This window comes from Schistocerca piceifrons, chromosome 6 (genome assembly GCF_021461385.2).
Source record: "Schistocerca piceifrons isolate TAMUIC-IGC-003096 chromosome 6, iqSchPice1.1, whole genome shotgun sequence".
NCBI classification, from domain to species: domain Eukaryota; kingdom Metazoa; phylum Arthropoda; class Insecta; order Orthoptera; family Acrididae; genus Schistocerca; species Schistocerca piceifrons.
The window spans coordinates 589,326,095-589,347,575 of NC_060143.1; the positions used below are offsets into that span (position 1 = coordinate 589,326,095).

General features: G+C 40.4%; 1 protein-coding gene across 1 annotated transcript in view; it reads right to left on the reverse strand.

The window, feature by feature from the left end:
- Positions 1-355: 355 nt before the first annotated feature.
- Positions 356-21,481, reverse strand: part of LOC124802941 (testis-expressed protein 10 homolog) — a 150,986-nt gene continuing 129,860 nt past the window's right edge. The window contains exons 9-10 of the mRNA XM_047264028.1: positions 12,556-12,710; positions 356-601 (exon numbers count right to left, since the gene is read on the reverse strand). Coding sequence (XP_047119984.1) covers positions 408-601; positions 12,556-12,710 — 349 coding nt within the window. The 3' untranslated portion in view covers positions 356-407. The remainder of the gene's footprint in view (positions 602-12,555; positions 12,711-21,481) is intronic.

Sequence of the window (21,481 nt, forward strand, 5' to 3'; positions counted from 1 at the left end):
GTGCTGCATAAGTATAAGAAAAATTCTCTTCAGCCCCTTTCCATGAATAGCATACTGCAAATACTGTAGGCGTATTGTATATCTGATACTTTTTGAAGTTTTCACTCTTCAGTAGCCTAAAATTTATAGATATGAAATTTTTATTAAAAGAGAGAGAGAGAGAGAGAGAGAGAGAGAGAGAGAGAGAGAGAGAGAAAGAAAAGAAGAAGAAGAAGAGCTTTTTTTTTTTTTTTGGACTATTAGCTATAATGACCTTCGACGTCGATAAACAGGTTTCGACTGTATTTTATGTTGCTTCATTTATTTTTAAACATTTACAATTAAACAGAATTAATAATTAAATAGCAGAAAAAAGTTTGTTTCTGTACTTTTATTTATAGTTCCAAAACATTCTATAAGAATCATGCTCAATTATACAGGTCCAAAATTTGAGCGATATGGACTTTCAGTTCCTTGTCCAGTTTATCATTCTGAATGTGCTTTTGTATTACGGGTGCCACTCTTCTATCATGGTTCATTACCCAGTACACTGAATTGCCTAGACATTTTTTTGCTTCAAGAGTATTCTCTGTGCCAGTGATTGTAATGTATGCCAGATTATCTGAAAAAATATTCACAAAATATTACTCACTGCACAATTAATAAGAAAAAAATTGAGTGATAATTTGTTCCACAAAATATAAATCTATGAGAGGAACTTAAAACAAATATCTTTCTCTTGAATGAAACAGCACAACAAACAGAAAGTGAAATCAAAATTTTCGTATCAGTAAGGTGATTATGATGCACCTGTTGTGTGAATGAGCAATTTATTTACTTTAAAACACATTTTGGGAAGACATACTTCCATTATCAAGTGCTACAAACAAGGAACACACAAGTCATTATTTTAAGCAATGGAAAGTCCAGTATGCAACAGAACCAATATGGAAAGTTTGCTACTCACCATATAGAGGAGACACTGAGTTGCAGACAGGCACAACAAAAAGACTGCTATATATTTAAACTTTCGGCCAAAAGGCCTTCTTCCAGAATAGAGGAAAACAAACACACACACACACACACACACACACACACACACACACAGAGAGAGAGAGAGAGAGAGAGAGAGAGAGAGAGAGAGAGGTGTTAGTTGTCATGTGAATGTGTGAGAGTTTCCTACTTCTGATGGAGGCTTGATATATTTCTGTCATTCTTTTTCTCTGTGCCTGTTTGGGGACTCAATGCCTCCTCTATATGGTGAGTAGCAATCTACTGAATCATCATTTCGCAAAGTAATATATATAATAGATAGTTTTCTATTTTGTCCATGTGGCATTCCATACCTTAAAAGTATTGTGCTAATATACAGAGTTAAAAACGTGCAAGCAGCAAAACTGCATTGTCAAACACACTTGAATCTCCATTATACATCCCACTGTATAACACTGCTAATTATTGACAGCACTTAACCCTCTTACTGAATCCTATTCACTGGCTAGCAGCCAACAGTCATTCCCCAACAAAGATTATAATACCTCGCTACGGGATGCCAACCAATGATTCAGCTGTCCAGTCAAAGACCTTTGAACAGCTGTCGTATAGCACACAGACCAACAGAATGTGTAAAGTTATCTTATATCCTTAGGAATTATGTTACAACTCTTTTAATTTTGAATTATTTATTTTTGCTGGTCGCAAAATAGTTAAGATTTCGTAAGAATATTTTAGGCTAGTGTGGCCACGGTGGTCAGGTGGGTAGAGCACTAGAGGTTCCTAGATCAATCCTGAATATGGGCGGGGGTTTTTCCTCGTTCTAGTCCCTCTGGGACAGCCCCATGTCTACTCAGCCTGGTATCAAATGATTACTGGAGGTAAAAGGTGGCCGGAGAGATGGGTCTGAACTGGCTAAACGAGATTGGAAATGTAAATCTCACCTCATTCAACTCATTGGAGATGGTCTCTTGGTATATGCAAAAGATAAGGTAACCTCTTGATTTATGGACATCTCTGTGCAATTGCTAGTTAACCTTTGTTGAGAAAACAACTGTTAATTATGAAATTTAATGCAACAAATGATATGCCAGTTAATCATTTTCTAAAGTTTGATAAATGGATTCAAGATTTATGTTTGACTAAAGCTACTACCAAAGATATCAACATTGTGTGCAACCTACTTTTAACGATCCCTGCAGAATACAATGAAGTGATTATTGCAATGGAAACACTCTCAATGAAAGACTTTACACTGAGTTTCGTGAAAAATGATGAGGCCTCCTTCAGCTTTCCATAGCAAAAAGAAAGAGAGTGTGTGTGTGTGTGTGTGTGTGTGTGTGTGTGTGTGTGTGTGTGTGTGGTGGGGGGGGGGGGGGCAATCAGATGCCATACAACTTCACTGGTCAATGTTGTGAAAAGCCTGGTCACAAAAGGGCTTACTGAAGTGTGAAGTTACCAAACAAGAACTCGGGAACCAGCAAACATCAAGGAGGAAGATGGTTTTTGTTTTGCATCATCAAGTGAGAACCAAGCAATGAACAACATAAATTGGTTCTTGGACTGGAGCAACGGAAAACTTAATTAAATGGTTTTAGTGCATTTTTGAAAAAGCTTATGGTTTAAACAAAAAAGGAAAAGAAACTATTGCCACTGCAAATAGGAACGAATCTCAGTTATATTTTTAAATTTTTTGCAATGTAAAGCCTTGTCAGCTGCTTCATCTGGATCTCATGTGAAACTGTGGCACAGAAGATTCGGCCGTTTGAGTTACGATAGCACTAAACGCCTCCAGTCACACGTTGACAGTATGGAACTGGACTCACCAACAATCCCCACCGGTCGATGCTAAGATTGTGTCAAAGAAGAACAATTACAGCTGTCATACTGTCACAGTAGGAAATGTCCTCCCAGTCCTCTCGAGTTGACCCACAGTGACCTGTGTGGACCAACGTCACTGTAATCATTTGACAAAAAGAAGTATATCCTTGTCGAAGACTTTATACATTTCGCAGTGGCCTAAGCACTGGAATTGAAGTTGGTGGTATTCGCTACCTGAAGATGTTTCGTGCCGTGGCTATTCAATTTGAAAATCACACAATGATTGTGAACACGTATCGAATGAGTTGAAGCAACTTTTGAAGAACAAAGAATGCAGTTTGAGTTTCAAATCAGATATAGTCCTCAGAAAATGGTGTCTTGGAGGAAATTAACAGAATTCTTATTGAGAAAGCTCATCGTATGCTACTTCAATGTAAATTAAATAAGACGTTTTGGTCAGAAACTGTTTGTACTGCCGTGAACATACTTAATAGAAATCCTACTGTGACTCTGGAAGGAACGGTTCCTGCAGCTTTGTGGTACAATGGGACAGCTAACTTGAGGAAGCTGAGAGTATTTGGATGCACTACTTATCTACTGGTACCATAGGAACCAGGGAAGTTTAGCAAGCAAGTTCTTGAAGTACTACTTCACTGGCTACTGTCCTATTGACTGCAGACTTTGATGTCAGAGGAAGGAAAAATAGCTACAGGAAAGAATATTGTTTTCTATGAAGGAAGATTTGACTTTGATAGTGCACTGATTGAGGACTGGATTCCAGAACGTGTACAGGGATAATCAGAGAAGGAACACAAAGGTGATAACGAAAGAGACTTTACCGAAGAAAATGTTAAGTCAAATGATGGAGTCATAAAAGAATTGGCATACCAGAACTGACCGATGACAGAGAGGAAACTGAAAAGGAAACTGTTGGGTGTTCTACCAGAAAAGAGGAACCCTCCGAAATACCTGGACGACTATGCTGTTCGTGCACTGAAAGCTGAATCGTCTATCAATGATGAATTGAAAAGCTACAAGGAAACTGCAGCTTGTGAAGGTAAGAAATACTGGTTTAATGCTATACTGGATGAAACTGACTCTATAAAGGAAAACAAGACTTGGACCATTGTTAAATTACCCCTGGAAGGAAGGCCATTGGTAGTAAGTGGGTATTCAAATTGAAGGAGGACAAGGATGGAAATATCGTAAGACATAAGGCTAGACTTTTGGGTACCAGGTGTTCACAGAAAAAGAGATTTGACTGTGAGGAAACATATGCACCAGTGGCTCAACCTGCAACTGTTAGAGTAATGCTAGTTACTGCAATCCAGCAAGGACTGGTTCTCACTGATGCTTTTCTTCAAGGATTGCTCAAGGAGGAAATATACACGGTTATTCTTGAAGGAGTGGCTATTCCTCAAGAACTGAAAGACACAACTGGTTTGGTTTTCAAGTTACAGGAATCTTTAAACAGCTTAAATCAAGCACCACTTGCATGGAATCATTCTATTCACACATTCCTTACTTCTTAAGATTCACTCAGTCAGAAGCAGATAAATGTCTTTACTGTAAGATTTTAAAGGAACTTCTCATTTACATTGTAATCTATTCTGATGACAGGAAATAACAGAGAGGAAATGGACAGAGTGAAATTTGAGTTAAAGTACAAGTTTAAAATAAAGTAACTGGGAATTGAGATTCTAAGGAACAAAGGAGATACATATCTGAGCGAAACGTTGTATTTGAAGAGTTTGTAAGATTGATTCAACATACAAGATGGTCAAGACAACTACAGATGTTGCACTGGACATAAAGGAGAGAAAAAGGATCAATAAGCTATGCAAAGTGTCAATTGGATGTTTGATGCATGCAATGACAGCACCAAGAACAGATTTGTGTGCTGTGGTCAGCTTCTTGGGCAGATATCAAAACAATCCATTAGAAGAACTCTGAAGATGCTGGAAAAGAGTTTAGAGCGATATTAAGGGAACCACTGATAGGAAATTACATTATTGAAAAGGGAATCAAGGAATTCTTTTGGCCTATGCCGTGCAAACTGGAACAAAAAGGAAGATCTGTTACAATTTTTGACGACACAGTCTGTTGGGCAACAAAGAAACAGATTAGTGTTGCTTTGTCTTGTACAGAGGGAGAATGTGTAGCTCTGCCAACAACTGCTGCTGAGTTACTCTAGCTGAAATACTTGCTGGACAATATTCAAATTCCACTCCAGCTACCACATCGTAAGCAGTTCTGTATATGGTTACTGAAGAAATGAGAATATCACTGGTTGAAGCACACGAACATTAAGATATATGTTTGTGCATCAACTTCACCACTGCAAAAACATCACTGCTGAGTGTGAACGTTTGGAGGACCCGATTGCAGGCATACTAAAGGCTTACCAGCCCCTAGACTCACTGCTTTGAGAAGCTTGTTAGGTTTATCTCAATTTCTCTTAATATTAAATGTAAAATCATTACGGTGAGGAGGGGTGTTAAGATTGCAGTTTAATGATTATATCCGTAACTTACATCGAGTAATTTCACAGATTTAAAAACATAAATACTTGCTGCCATTTTTCATTGCTCAATTATTTGTTCAGTTTAATAAAATCAACTTTTAACATTTTATGAGTGTTATTTAAGAGTGAGAAACTGAAAATTTGTCAGTTCTGATCTAATTCTCTGTACAGGCAGTGCTTGATGCCTCTGTTTAACTTCCAATCCACAGTGAGTCAATAAATAGGCGTCTTACAGTTCAATGGCCAGAACTCTTTCTTTTCATGGCACTCTTTCTTTTCATGGCCTGCTGTCTGCTTAATGACTAATGCATCCTACGAGCTTGTTTTTAAGTCCTATTTTTCAAACTAGGAGAGAGAAAATGCTAATGAAGTACACACAAAACTACATTATGAATTGCTGGTAGTTGACAGAACGTGTCAGAGTTTACAATAGAGACCGAGACCGTACTGGTCGATAGCATCCGCACACAATTAAAAGGAGCTAAGAAGCGTAAATCTCATTTCTATGCCACAATGAGTTTCGGGCTATCCACTGATTTCAGTGTGTCCATTTTTTCCTACTTCTCAATCTGATAAAGTCACTAGTACACAATGCCTGGCTGCTGCGTCCAACGTTTTTGTGGCCAAATAAATGATGAAGCAATTGCTGGTTCATTATAGGTTCTACACAAGACTCATTGTCAGAGAATAGTACTCTCACTGCGTGGCCTCCCTGACACCCCACAGCGGCTGGCTCCTTTTGTCATTCCATCCGTTCACCCTACAGGCAGGGAGTTATCTGCTTCCTGCACCTCACCCCCCCCCCCCTCCAACTTCAAAAGAGTGTGTTTCTGACATGTAGCAAAGGGAAGGAGAGACAACAGTGCCTTAAAAATAAGTAATTAGAACCTCTAAGAAAATTGGACAAGTCAAGGGAGCACAGCCTCACCATCAGAATATCAAACGGAGATGCCAGTACTCGACATTCAAGATTATTCACAAAAGGAAGTCAAGTGGTTGTCAATGATAACTACAGCTTGAGCTTTTCCAGTTGCTGGAAAGATAATCTTGTCACTTGTAATGCAAAGAAATGAATAATTATCACAGAAACTAAGAAGAGAACTTTAAAAAATGAGAGAACTTGAGGAATGTGAAGATTATCCATAAAAGCTTGGAAATCATCCCCCAGATAGTTGCACACATTAGCACACCACTTCTGGGATTTGGGGAATCATGCCTGCACTCAATCAGATCTGCCCAGCAGGTTAATGATGAGCGCTGGTGTGCCAGCCATCCTGAATGTGATTTTTAGGCAGTTTTCCACATCCGACTAGACGGATCCCCAGATTCGCACACTTTTGCACGCAATTATGCTATTAGCTCGTGGTCTTGCGGTAGCATTCTCGCTTCCCACGCACGGGGTCCCGGGTTCGATTCCTGACGGGGTCAGGGGATTTTTCCTGCCTCGAGATGACTGGGTCGTGGTGCGTCATCATCATCATCATCATCATCATCATCATCATCATCATCATCCATCCCCATTACGGTCAGAAGAAGGCAATAGCAAACCACCTCCGCTAAGACCTTGCCTAGTATGGCGGTGCGGGTTTCCCGCATCGTCCCCTACACTCCTTGGAGTATGGGACCACCTCCTCCTCCTCCTCCTCCTCCTCATCATCATCATGGTACACAAATTCCATCCACGAGGAGGGAAGGGTCAGCAGCAACAGAAGGTCATCTGCAGTAATAGGACAACAGGCTGGTTTTAACTTTCTTTCTGTTCAAGCAGTCTCTGACAGTTATGTCAAACAATGGAAAAACCAGGAGCGAATCATGAAAATATTACGAAAAGCATAGATTGCTACTCACCACATCTTCTGAAAAAGACAAAACACACACACACACACACACACACACACACACACACCACATCATGTGGGTTTTTTCTGCTATTTCAGAAGAAGGCCTTTCAGCTGAAAGCTTACTTGTTTAGCAGTCTTTTCATTGTGCCTGCCTGCAACTCAACATCTCCAGCATATGAAGAGTAGCAATCTATCATTTTCATAATATTGACAGTTATGTCAGTTATATGAATGTTTTCAATCGGTCTCCAGGTTTGAGTGGTTCCATTTACATACTTTTTCATTCTTTTTGGTTATAAATAAACCAAGACTAGGGTTGCCAACATTTTTTTGAAATGCATCTAATTTCAAGGAGAGGTAAATAGCAAGTATATTTCTAAAAATGATGTATTTTGAAACTTCATGTATTTCTTTGCTTGAATGTGATTTTTTCATAATTCTGGCATTAACATTTTCACTGCTATGGGGCTGTTTACATGTCCTGCTACGCAGTTCTCCATGTGTTGTGGAGGTGTATACACACTCTGCTCTTAGTTTCCTACAGGGCTATGGATATCTCAATGTGTCCTGAGCCACCAAACTCTCACTCCTGTGGACATGTTTTTTTCCATATCCCGGTGAATAAAAAAGTTTCAATATCTTGACTTGTTTACAAGATATGACAATTTTTATGACCGCATGATTCGCGATGCACAAGGATGTAAATGGCCACATCACACACAACCTTCCTTTGAATATAAAACCAAATAACTCGAGAATGAAATGGGATATTGTTCTACTCTCAATTTTAAACAAAATTTCGATATCTTATGTATATTTCATTCACTGCAAGCTAAAATCAACCTCACACTATGTGTTTTTACCTCTGCAAGATCTTGAAAATTTCATGCAATATTTTACTTAAATTGATTCAGCACACTAACCATGGCATATAACGAAAAGAAAGTCAGTCCCTTATGAAGTGAAGATATGCAAATATAACATTTTTTCACCTAACAGTTTTCTTAAGAACAGATGATATCTATTTCAAAGCATCTGGCAAGTCCGCATGGCCAGAACTGGGCACATCGTGCCCTACTGTCCATTGGGTATAAAACACAGTAACTCGTGAACAAAATGAGATATAGTTCTGCTCTCAATTTTAAACCAAATTTCAAATCTTACCCACATTTCATTCACTGCAGTGCAAGCTGAGATCAACCATAAGCAAAATTTATGCAATGCATTTTTACCTTTGAAAAATCTTTAAAATTTCAATCAAAATTTTACTTAATTTACTTACAGTGTAGTTTGTATGATGAATAACAAAAATTAATTTAGTTCTTTATTGAGTGAAGATATCACACTGAAAGATGTGCAGAAATTAATTTTTTACCCAATACTTTTTGAAAAATTTGATGCTAAGAATTTCATATAAGCTGGAATGCCATCTCTCACTACAGGTACCAGCATTTGGCAACCAGTATAGCCATAACAAAAACACAGAATACAAACAGCACTTATCTAGCAGAGAAAGGGTTAAATATGGATTTTTGGTTGGTTTGAAAAAGTCAATAACTGCTGCTACATTATAAATTTATGTTTGAAGAAACAAACAATTTCTTTTTAATTTAAGTTTCTCGAAGCTCGGTCTCTCTTTTCCCAATGGCTCAAACTCGTCACCAATAATTCTTTTGGTAAATGTTAAGATGACTTAAACAGAAAGCATTTAAGATATATTTCTTTTATTGTTTAGTGACTTAATCACTTTTTTTTTAAGCATGTCAGTTTGCAAGAAATATTTCCCATTGTGCATTAATTTCCTTAGAATTTCTTTAATTAATATAGTTTCAAAATACGAATCCCCTTTGCAGATATGGTGTATCACATTGAATTTATCTCGAGTATTCCTTTTTACCCAGTCATACTAGTTCTCCCATTTCCACGAACATTATGTATTTCGGCATTTTGATCAAGACACAAAGTTCGCTATGAAGTAAATGCCCAATCACGAACACGTACAAAGAACTGAACTACACTGTCCAGTCATATTAGACTGGCTACGTGCCAATAGCCTAAATAACCACCTCTCGCAGTGTGGACTGTCGCAAGATGCGCAGTGAGAGAGCCGACGAGGTTCGGGAAGGCACCGGCGTGTGTGCGGGGCCGTGCCGGCTCCAGTGCCGTGGCCAGCTGCGCTGGGTCTCTCGGCAAACATCCGTGTCGCGAACAGCCTGAATGAGGTGGTCCCGCACATTCCCGGTTGGGATTAAATCCGGGGAGTTTGGTGGCCAGGGGAGTACAGTAAACCCCTCCCAGTCCTCTTCGAACCACACACGTACACAGCAAGCTGTGTGAAACGTTGCATAATCCTGCTGGTGGATGCCACTGTGCCGAGGAGAAACACACTGCATGTAGGGGTGGACATGGTCCCCGAGAATAGATCAATACTTATGTTAATCCCTCGTGCCTACCAGAATGACAAAATCACCCAGGGAATGGCCTCTGGCCTGGATCCTTCTGGCAATTGTTGTAGGGTGTTTGCCTTCAGACGTTTCAGAGCCTACAAACCGACAGGCATCTGACTAAGACAGCATAAAATGTAATTAATCTGAAAAGGTCAGCTTTTGTCACTGAATGAACATCCAATCGGGGGAATGGCGGGCAAATTCCAGTGTTCATCGCAGATGGAAAACAGTCAGTATGCGTGCATGAAGCAGACACCTGCCGCGGAGTACCGTACACAACAAAGTTCGTGACGAGTTGTCGAGGAGACACTGTCGGTAGCCCCTAGGTTATCTGGGCAGTCAGTTGCTCAACAGTTGCACGTATATTCGACCGTACACATCTCCACAATTTTCGTTCGCCCGACATCTATGGCCCGTGGTACACCAGTTACCTCGGCACTGGTTTTGAATTTGCCTCGGCATCAGTTTTGGTTAGTGCCATTTTGCCATGCGTGGTATATTTTAACCACAGTGGCATACAAACAGTTTACAAAATTAGCCATTTCAAAAATGTTCCCACCCTTGACTCAAAAACCAATGACCGTGTCTTTGTCGACATGAGATAAATCGCTCCATTTCCACATTATGATTGTTCAATGCCTGTGAAATACTATAGCTACAAGATTGTAAAATTTAAACAGGTTTGTGTGCATGGGTACGGTTTGGACATATGTAGCTGCCAACTTAATTTTCTGCACGATACATTTACTTTCTACACAAATAAATCGCTGAATAAGTGTTATATGTTCGTTTCACATTAATGGACATCATCACGCCCTTCCAGTAAAACAGAATGCAATCAGTCGCTAAAATTTATCAATGTTCATTTTTTCTTTATGTACCCCTAAGGGAACTTTTATGCTCAATTTTGTACCCCCAATGATACATCAGCTTAGTTAGTTAACATGTTACACTTGGACAGACTTAATCCACAGCAATATATTAATCAAAATAAACAACCACTTGCACAAAAGAAATTTAATTTCTTTACTGGTGGTGCTGTGATCACATGGTTCACAGTGTCTCCACAACAACATTTTGCTGTGTGCCTCATAATGCTGACACCTGCAAATAACGCGATACATGTAACTTTCTGAAGTGCCCAAAACTGTTAAAAAAATTAAATTTCTTTTGTGCAACTGGTTGCTTATTACTTCATCACATAAAACCACAGTTGCTGAGGATGGATAAAATGCTAAACATATTAATAACAAATGATGAAAACGCTGGTTTCACTAAGAAGAACGAGTGGATATCCAGCCAACTAAAATACTGGAAAGTGGTTTCAGCTGAAAGAACGAATACCTGGTTTCACCAACATAACAAATACAGACTGATTTCACTTCAAAAGAAATATGGAGTAATTCAGTCAATATTCAAAAGTAAAATAAACTGACCTGACTGTTTTTACTCAGTTGTTCCCACAGACAGTTTCACTTAACAGAATAAATGACTAATCCACCCGATACGTAAATCTACAACCGAATGAGTCAGTTGTTTTCCAACAACTGACTGAATTGACTTTGATGGAATCTACAGAGAAAGACGAATGGATTGTATACCAGAAAGTTTTGTATTCATAGGTGTAGTGACATATATTTCTTTATAATGGATGGTAATGGCAATTCATATTATTCAAAAATGGTCCTGAGACAAGTGTACAAAGCAACTTGAAAACAACATTTTGGGTTCCAGTAACCCCATAATTTATAGGAAAGAAACTGTATTAAATTCTGCATGAAATTTGAGAGAAATTATAATGATACAAATTCAAACTCTCTTCTTCTATATATATTACTGCTTGCACTCTGAAATGTAGGCGGATTACTAAACCTGCCATTTTTTTCCAACTCCTAACAAGCAATACCTTTATCCTATTAGCCAGAGAAAGGCAGTTGTGTTTTAATAGTTTGAAAACATGCGTCGTTAACACCCCATTTCATTTCAGCTTTCTTTTCTGACTGTTTCTCATTGAGAACAAAAACAAATTTTGAAAACAATAAATAAACTTTTGTTTGTTATTGCCAGTCTCTTCATAATTTATACTGTATTTTGCTGACTACTCATCCTATCCTTCAGTATTTGCAGCACAGATTTTCATCTCCAATTTTCTTTTTTCCAGTACACAAATGATTTTGAACTGACAAGTTCAAGTTGAACCATCATGGCATGTGTCCATAATCCCATAATCCAGTTAGGTGCCAATAAGGAAACGATGTGAAAGATAGTGTGAATTGAGAGTCACATATATTACATGTGTTATATATAAAATATCATCGGCTTAGAATGACACCATCTTATAAATAATAACTGAGATCCAAGATTTTTTATGTAATAATTATTCTGTAAAAAAACTTTGTATCTCAACTATCAGTATGCTGATGGGAGGTGCTGTGTTCAGTGAGGGAAAAAAAGAAACCATGTATACTGCTAGGCGAGCATGTTAAATGAAAAAACCATGCACAAGAAGTTTCTTTTATGTGTTTTAATAATTTGCAACAGTTTCCAACAGCCAGGCATACATTTATCGCCACTAGGTATGTACAATTATATTTATCTTTACATTAATACCTTAATCAATATACCCAAATAATTTTATTTCAAAATGCTACAATTATAAGTGAAAACCAAGTATAAAGGTTATGTCAGATAGAATGCAAAACTCATTAACTCAAAATCAGTTTACTTCACCTCTTGTTAAATTTGTGTTTTCTGAGATAGAAGGTTTTCATTATAAGCTGATGATGTGTATTTAAGCTGATTTCCAATGGACACGAAATGAAACAACAGTAAAATTACAGAGAGAAACGAATGCTAGTTGTACTAACATGACATAGTATTTCAATATCAGTCACAGAGTAGCTCTGACACTAAAATACCGCAGTAAAACCACTGAACGAAGTAGACTTACCGATTATTTTGTGAATCTTATGACATAACTGCTCAAGCAAAAGAACATTCTTCTGGGATAACAACTGATGGACAGCTTGAACAACTTTGTAAGGAACATGCTCTTTGCATAACTCATCAGGTAACAGACCAATCCACTTCTTGAATGAAGGACTCCTGAGGAAGAAAAATACATGGTTTATTATTACCTGCACAATGGAAAAAGTGGAAAAAAAAGAAAGAAATAAAGTAAAAATGAAACGTGAACTGAATTTTTGTCAGTTCTGTAAACTACATGTATTGAAGGTGTGACTTGAGAAATTTTATGAAAGCTCACCATTTTAATTTTCAAAGTGTGGTATTTTTTATTTAATAGTCAGCATCACTTTAATGACAATGTGGCATAAGCAAATTCCGCAAATTTTCCTCCTTCACGGGGGTACTAAGCTGATACCATGCTCTGTCTAAAAATTTCACTTTCATTTTGAAACGTCATATTAAATCATTGTCCCAGATGATCATGGTCACATTGTTTCATATTTACTGTCTATGCATCTGTATTTATTGTTTTATTGTACAACAGGTAATGCACACATGATACTGCCACATGGTGTGATCACAGCTGTGCCCTTTCCTTTCTTAATTGGAATGCCCCATTGCATATGAGGAGTACTGATGTACAGTTAACAGTGGGGGAGAAAGTCCAGCTACAATTTTAGGTCACACGAAATGAGAAGTGAGTGAATTATTATTATTATTATTATTATTACTATTATTATTTTTTAATATAGATGCACATAGCCTACAGGCCTATTTCAGTCACTGTCTCAATGGTCAGTAATGACCGCAGTGTGGCATAAAAAGTTAGTGCCAGCAAGGAATAAATGATTGGCAAAACTTGCCATTGCTGGTTAATGTCCTGTGTGTTTTCTTTCTGCTCGAAACGCAACAGGAGACAGCAGCTTCCCACATGAAAAGAACAAGGACATTCCACAGTGTAGAAGTGGTATCTGTGTCGCTATTGTTCACACATCTACTGTAGGAGTATATTTTGAAAACTGACAAGTCAAAATGAAGGGTTCACAGATAACGAGCAACTGAATAGGTTCAAGATGGGCCACACCGTGTGCCTACATGGAGCCCTTTTACAGGACTGTCGACAGTTTTTGGATATGAAAAAGGTGGTAAAAGTGACAAAATTTAGCAAACAAGTGACTAACTTTATTTAAAACGTGATGACACTTACTTAAAAAATAACATTATTGATATAAGAAGAGAAATATCCCCCACCAAAAAGGCCAGATAAGATCATAAGTAACTGCTTAAAAACAAGAATAAATCATTTCTTTTACTTTTATTCTAATAACTGTCAAATGTGACATGCTTCATATTTATTTTATCTTCCTGGACTGTATAAGGGGAATATCAAACTTCTATGTACTGTGCTGTTATCAACAGTAGATGTACAACTTTGGATGTGGTTTGCTAACTAATTACATAAGTTGTGTACAGTTACAAACTTTCCACCATTATTAATAAACACTTTAGCTCATAATGTAAGTCATGTACTGAAAAGAGATAAAATAAAAAACAAGCTTGTAATTGCAAAGAAAATTACATCGGAGTAATTAATGTTTTTAATTCTTTGATTTTTTTTGTTATAAATGATGTCATTAAGCATTTTTTTCTTTTATTAAATCTAGACTGGAGAGCATCTGCATCTTTTTTTCTGACTCTAAACTTCTTTCTGAACCTGAAGAGCAGCTGTCAACATGGCTTTTTAAAAGTCTTTCTTTTGTAAGGCAACCACAAGCCTCACTAGTATCAGAGCTTATTAGCTGCCATAAGTTTTCCTGTGCCTGCTGTCATTTTTAAGTATTTCTTCACATGATGAAAACTCAAATTTTTGTTGACTTTCTTCTTCCTGAACTGCTATTTTTTCCTCTTCATATTTTTGTTTTTCCCTTTCTTCTTCTAGATAGTTCTGAAATTTATTGTATGCTCTATGCACCAAAGAAATCAGCTCTTTGGTCATAGGTAGTTTTTCTGGTTCATTGTCATCGAATTTCATTTTACCTTTTACTGTCATAAGTGCAGTGACGGTTTTTTTCTGAGTGATGTCTGTCTTCTGTAAGATATCTTCTTGATGGAAAGCAACTAATTTGCACCCTCAGCATTCCCATGAGACAGAGCTAGAGCTGCTGTCACCACTCTACTTGTCCACAACATTTTGCTTGAACTTGTGCTGGTTTCTAACTGGAGAAGCCTCCTTTCATCCACTAGCTGACCACAGTCAGTATCCTGAGGTAATATTTTTGAGGTGTTTACAATGTCACTGACACTTACATAGGATGTAAACAAAAAGTTAGTCAGAAATCAGAAAGCAGGAGTGGTGCCATATGGACAACAGACCTTTTCAATTGACCCTAATATCAATACTCAGTCGAGATGACATCGAGGACTGGTGAACAATGCACTGTTGCTGTGGAGAAAGTTTACAAAACAGTGGCAGCCATGTGGGTGTGCAACGTGTATTTTCTGCTCTATATAATCATGAACATCATGCCTCGCTCCAGTCAACACATACTATCAAGAGTCTGAATACAGAACTTTGAGGTACATGGGTGACATACTGAGAAAGAGACGTGGAAGTGTAAAACACAAGTGCACACCGGAGAACGTTGCGTGAGTAGAAGAAGCCTCCAGCCGAAGTCCCGCCAATCTGCAAGCAAGCACACGCTGCAACCTCATCAAATCACAGGGTGTGGCTAATATTGCATGAGGAACTACAATACCACCTGTACGAGGTAAGACCACATGCAAAACCTCAAGGCATTCTATTAACGTAAATAATTACTATTAAAAACAGTCTTGATCACGATTTATTTTATAAGGTGACCGGTTTCGACCACTACTGTGGTCATCTTCAGACCATTGAGTGGAAACCCCTTTCTGTTGGAGAATCTATTAACGTGCTAAAGAACATCTTTCCTGGTCTCCAAGATCCCCTGACCTATCAGCATATGATTTTGTCCATTGGGGTAATTTGATATCTCAGATTTTCTAGTGCGACCCACTACACAGCATCCAGGACTTGTGAAGGATCAAATTTGGGAGGAGGCTAATCAAATCTCAGTGCCAGTCTTGCAAGATATGACGTCTTACTTCGATAAATGGCTGATTATGAGCATGAAGGAATATGGCGGCCATTTATGTGGTGTCATTTTTAAGTAATGGGCATTTTAATTGCAAGCATTGTAAATTATTGTAGTGTTTCTTTTATATTGCTCTGAATAAATTTGTATCTCTGGTTGTGGTTTGAAAATCACCTGTAAGTATTTTCCTTCTCTGCCAAAAAGCTACACAAACCACCTCAGATTGCAGAAAAGTGACAAAGTGATTTATAACAAGAAAAAGTAACTCAATGATACAAAGTGACTTCAGGTGATGAAAGTGACTTGTTGGCAGCAATGCCTTTTGTTTTCGAAACATTACTATCATGAAAAGTCACTAATTCACATTATTGGAAGCAAGTTGTGATGGTAAGCATTCACCACTCAAGAAAAGGATTTCTGTTGTGACTTGCCGAATTTTCAAAGTGCCGCCGTGCAGTTACGCACATCCTCTACAATGCGGCGCTGTCTGCCAGCCATGCAGCAGCAGCGCCACCTAAGCGGCCAGCTAGCCAGCGGCCACTAGACTTGGACTCAGTTATGATTTGACTGTTAAAGTGTACACTGCAAACTGTCGCTGCGATCAATGCCCTTCCTCGCCCTACATCTGTTAAGGAACTGCAGGCCTTCTTGGGGAAAATAGCATACTATCACAAGTTTTTACTGTCTGCTGCTTCGGTGGCTTAGCCGTTGCGTCGCCTGTTGCATAAAAACAGAAATTGAAGACCATGCTGAAATAGGCCCCGTGCCTGGCTACTTATCGACCTGGCCAACATCTTGTTCTTGCCACGGACGCCTCTCAATACGGGGTCAGTGCAATCCTTGTGCACCGTTTTTCTGACAGTTCTGAGCAACCCATTGCTTATGCCTCCAAAACGCTCACGGAGGACCAACAAAAGTATTCTCAAATTGAAAAAGAAGCTTTGGCCATTATTTATGCTCTTCATAAGTTTGGTGTTGTTCTCTATGGATCCAAATTTCATCTTGTTATGGATCACAAACCACTTGTTTACTTGTTTCAGCCATCAACGTCACTTTCCGACAAGGCTGCACACCGCCTCCAGCATTGGGCTCTTTACTTGTCTCGTTTCAATTATGAGATTCATTTCCAGCCGACAGCTCAACATGCGAATGCTGATGCACTGTCTTGCCTTCCCATGGGTCCTGATCTGGCATTCGATACCGACGAACTTTCGTGTTTCCACCTGGATGTTGCCGAGCGGCGGGTTGTGGATGGGTTCCCATCACCGGGGTACTGGCTGGCGGCTGCTATGGGTTCTGACCCTACCCTCTCCCGGGTTTTACGCTGTATTCAGAAGGGTTGGACAGATTGTCCAGCGGCTAAGACTTCTGATCCGCTGCGGAACTATTACGCTTTGTGTTACTGCCTCATGGCTAGGGATGGTGTTATCCTCCTTTCCACCGAAAATTCTTCGCCACGTGTTGTGGTACCTGCGTCTTTGCGTGCTTCGGTCTTGCGCCTCCTTCACCAAGGGCACTGGGGTGTCTCTCACACAAAATCTCGGGTGCGCTGTCATGTGTACTGGCCCGGCATCGACTCCGAAATCGCACACACGGTCGCTGCCTGCGGTCCTTGTGTATCACAGGCCGCCGCCCCGAAGTCATCTTTGTCACCGTGGCCTTCGCCTGAGAAGCCCTGGGAGTGTATTCATGCTGACTTTGCGGGACCCTTTTTAGGTACTTATTGGCTTCTCGTTACTGACGCCTACTCTAACTTTCCTTTCATTGTCCGTTGCACGTCGCCTAACACCTCGGCAACCACCAATGCTCTAGCTTGCATTTTCTCTTTGGGAGGCCTTCCCTCTACTCTTGTTACAGATAATGGTCTGCAATTTGCCTCTTCCAATTTTGCGGATTTTTGTGCCCACCATGGCGTCATGCACGTTATGGCCCCTCCACTCCATCCACAGTCAAATGGTGAGGCTGAACGACTGGTCCGCACATTTAAGGCTCAGATGAGGAAACTCCTGACTTCTTCTGCTGATGATGCGCTTCTCCAATTTCTGGCTTCTTACCCATGGGCGACCACACCCCGGCTGAGCTCTTACATGGCCGACAGCCCCGCACGCTACTTCACCTACTGCAGCCTTCCACTTCATGGCCGCGGGTGCCTTCGCTTGGCCGGTTCACTGCCGACAACCTCGTATGGGTACGGGGATATGGCAGGTGGCCAAAATGGAGTCCTGGCCGCATCTTACGACACCGTGGCCAACGCCTGTATGAAATCCAGACGGACACGGGTGTTGCAGTGCGTCATTGGGACTAGCTTCGGCCTCTTGTGCCGGCAATGCCTGCTCCGGATGCTGTTATACCACCTTCGGCTCTACCTGATGCTCAGGATACTGGAATGTCTCTCATTACTCACAATGCAGTCCTCTCACCATCATATCGGTGCCAGCACAAGAACTGACGCCACCAGGAGATATGCACATGCAGGAACCAGATGACCACCATCTGTCCGAGCAACTCTACTCATCACCTTCTCCTACGGATGCGGACACATCGCCCACGTCTCCTGTTATAACAACCGGATTTGCCGCAACGGGCAGATTGGTGCACGGGGCCCCAGCAGATTCGACCCCGCACGTCTCCTGTCATCTCGACCCGTTATCATCGGGAACACTTCCGTCCGTACGGGAAGCCTCCTCCTCGAGACTTTATGGCCAGTCAAACAACACCTATGGACGTTAGCAATCTACAGGCCACCTCCATCAAGACCTGTGAAAAAACTTCAAAGGGGGGGGGGGGGGGGGGGGGGGGAAGTGTTGTGACTCGCCGATCTTTCAAAGTGCCGCCGCGCAGTTACGCGCGTCCTCTACATGCGGCGCTGTCTGCCAGCCATGGAGCAGCAGTGCACCTAAGCGGCCAGCCAGCCAGTGGCCGCTAGACTTGGACTGCTAAAGTGTATACACGTCTTACTCTGTTTACTTGATCTGTGACTGTCATGTATTGCGTCTTCCTTGAAATGTAATTGTTCAACTTGAAGTTATTACAATTTCAGAAGACCCAGAGAGAACTGGAAAATCAACTGACAGCCTCTGTACAGACCACCTGCTGTCCGGCTGCCTAGCCCCAACACTGCTACACAGTCAGTTCAGTGCCCTTGTTAGGAATGAGGACATTATTATTTTCCAAAACCACCTTTTTTTTTACATCTGGTCACCTTTCTGATGGTATATTTTCTTCAAAGTCCGATTCTTTTTTAAAAAGCTGACAGAGGGGGGTGGGGGCAAGCAGGAGCATTCCAAACTCTTAAAATAAGTGTATGCGTTGACAGACACCTCCCACACAGAGGGTGCGGCAGCAATTCAAATGGAATTCTTGCTCTTTTCCACCTACCACTCCACATAAATGGGATGAATCAGAACTTTTTTTGTGATATGTGGCTGTGTTTCATTCACTTTATTGGTGCAGCAGTAAAATATTTTACTGGTATATTGTTCTGTGATCATTCTTTCTTCAGATGCCATAATATCATCGCCAGAACTTTTGGATGGATCGGAATATCTCCATCTTCTTTGCAGTAAATTTACCGGAAGTGACCCATCGTTTTCGTTGTTTCAATTTGCTCCCAATACAGCTTCTTCCATGTTGAAAGCCGCATCCACCTGTCATTCACTGTCTGCCTTCACAAGGCCCTTTGGGTGAATAATTTTTCTGTCGGCAACTTAGCTTGTAAAATATTAACTGTCATTTCTATTGGCATGCTCCTACAGCCTCTGCTGCTTCACATACTTTCAATTGACAATTGATGAGAATCGTGTTGTGGGCTTTTTCAGTGATTTCTTCGATAACCACATCTGCTGGCTCTACTGGGGAATCCTTGTCAAACCTAGGTGCTAGAACCAAGAGCTAACTGTTCTTACTGAAGAAGTGTCGTCACAAACAAAATCCATTTTTGTTTTTATCTTGTCAAAAAAAGTGTAGCACAACTTACTGCAGTGGCCGTCAAATCTAAATATCTCTAAAAATCAGGTAATTTTGTCTCAATGTAGTCTAACAGATGGCAGTACATGACAGTACCACACCAACCTGCACTTACAGTGACATCTGTCTTTGAACACAGTCTCTTACTGAACTGCCAATATAATTATTTCGAGGATTACATCCATTAGTCACCTGCAAGTGTGAGAGAAAAATTGGAATGTTGTTACACCAGTGAACCACAGACATACACATATTGGCAGCATGTGGTACTCACCTCTGCCTACACAGGGCCTACAAGTAAATCCACCCGTAAAGGCAACCCTGCCAGTGCTGAATGGCAGAGTGCAGCAATGCGATGCTGGCCTGAGCATTGGGCAAATCCAACCCTCTGTTACACCTCTGCCTCAGTAGCCAGTCGACTGTCGGTTGCCGATCAGTGTGTTTTGAGCATTTGTGTTGCTATCTCTGCACTGCAAAGTGGTGAATCAGAACCTTCGTGGACTAAAGGTGTGCGGAGAGCTCTCTGTACTGAGGTACTTGAGAATGTGAATCCATGTTTTGAGAGGCAAACAAGTGTGTAACAGTCCCACCGAAAATTAACTTGAGAGGGTGGCCACTAGTGTTTGGTGGTGATGGTGGTGGTGGGAGGGAGGGGGTGGGGGGAGAGTAGGCATTGGCACCTACCATGGGTTTTAAACCCCCATCCTCCCAGGAAAGTTGCAGAGAAAGCAAAAGAAAACTTAACATTCAGATCATTTTAACAAACAAGTACAGGGGACTGGTACATAATTTTAACTTGACATATAGAGACTGACCAACACTGAAGCTGTTATTTTCTTTAATCAGTTTTAACCCTTTATAGGTTTGGGGACATTTTATAGATCAGGTCCAATAGGTGCAACATTTCATTGATTTACAGACAAATTTCGTTTTTATGGCTGCATGCCTCAGAGGGAACGCTTCACCACAATGTAGTCCTCACACAACTCAACAAATGGCAGGAGCGTATTGCCATTATGATTAAAAGAATGACCTCACTTTGTATTCCTGATGATATTTGCTGCACTGAGTGCCTCTCCTAGTTTGTCAGCACATGTATTGATGTTAGAGGAATTTTGCCGCCTATTCCCTGAAGCTTTCTCATTGGGAATGTGACTTTCGGACCTGTAGTCTGGCACTTGGACACCGAGTGATTGTGGCCGAAAACAAGAACAATGTGCCATTCGCTACAGCCTGCTCACACTTCATCAGGACATCGACAAATTTGTAACTGAAAGAGGAGTCAAACCAAGAGATTCCATACAGCCAAAAATGACCAAGAGAATATTTTCACCTTACACTGGGAAAACAAAGAAGGAACAGGTGTTAGTGGATAACATTTTAACCAATTTTGTTCTCCATATGTCGCTGCACTTCAGGCCTCTTTTTCGATACTCTAGTGAAAACTATTGACTTTGAACATCTACTTTTGTCAACTTATTCGTCATACAGACATAAATTGTTAATTAAATCATTTGCAGACTCGCCGGATGTAGCTTATAAGTTATGCTAAATAGGAGTCTGTGCGCAGGCCTCAGCTGTCGGACTGCACTGCCCCTACGGCACAGTCGTCCTTTAGTCTGGATCCCCCACCACCACCACCACCACCACCACCACCACCCCCCTTTCCCTATCCTGTCGTCTGCGCAGGTAGTGGTCAATTTATTGTGTGTCCACTCTAATTCAGATTACTAATGAGGAGGTACTGAATCAAACTGGCAAGGAGAGAAATTTACGGCACAACCCGACTGAAAAAATGAGATCAGTTGACAGGACACTTTCTGAAGC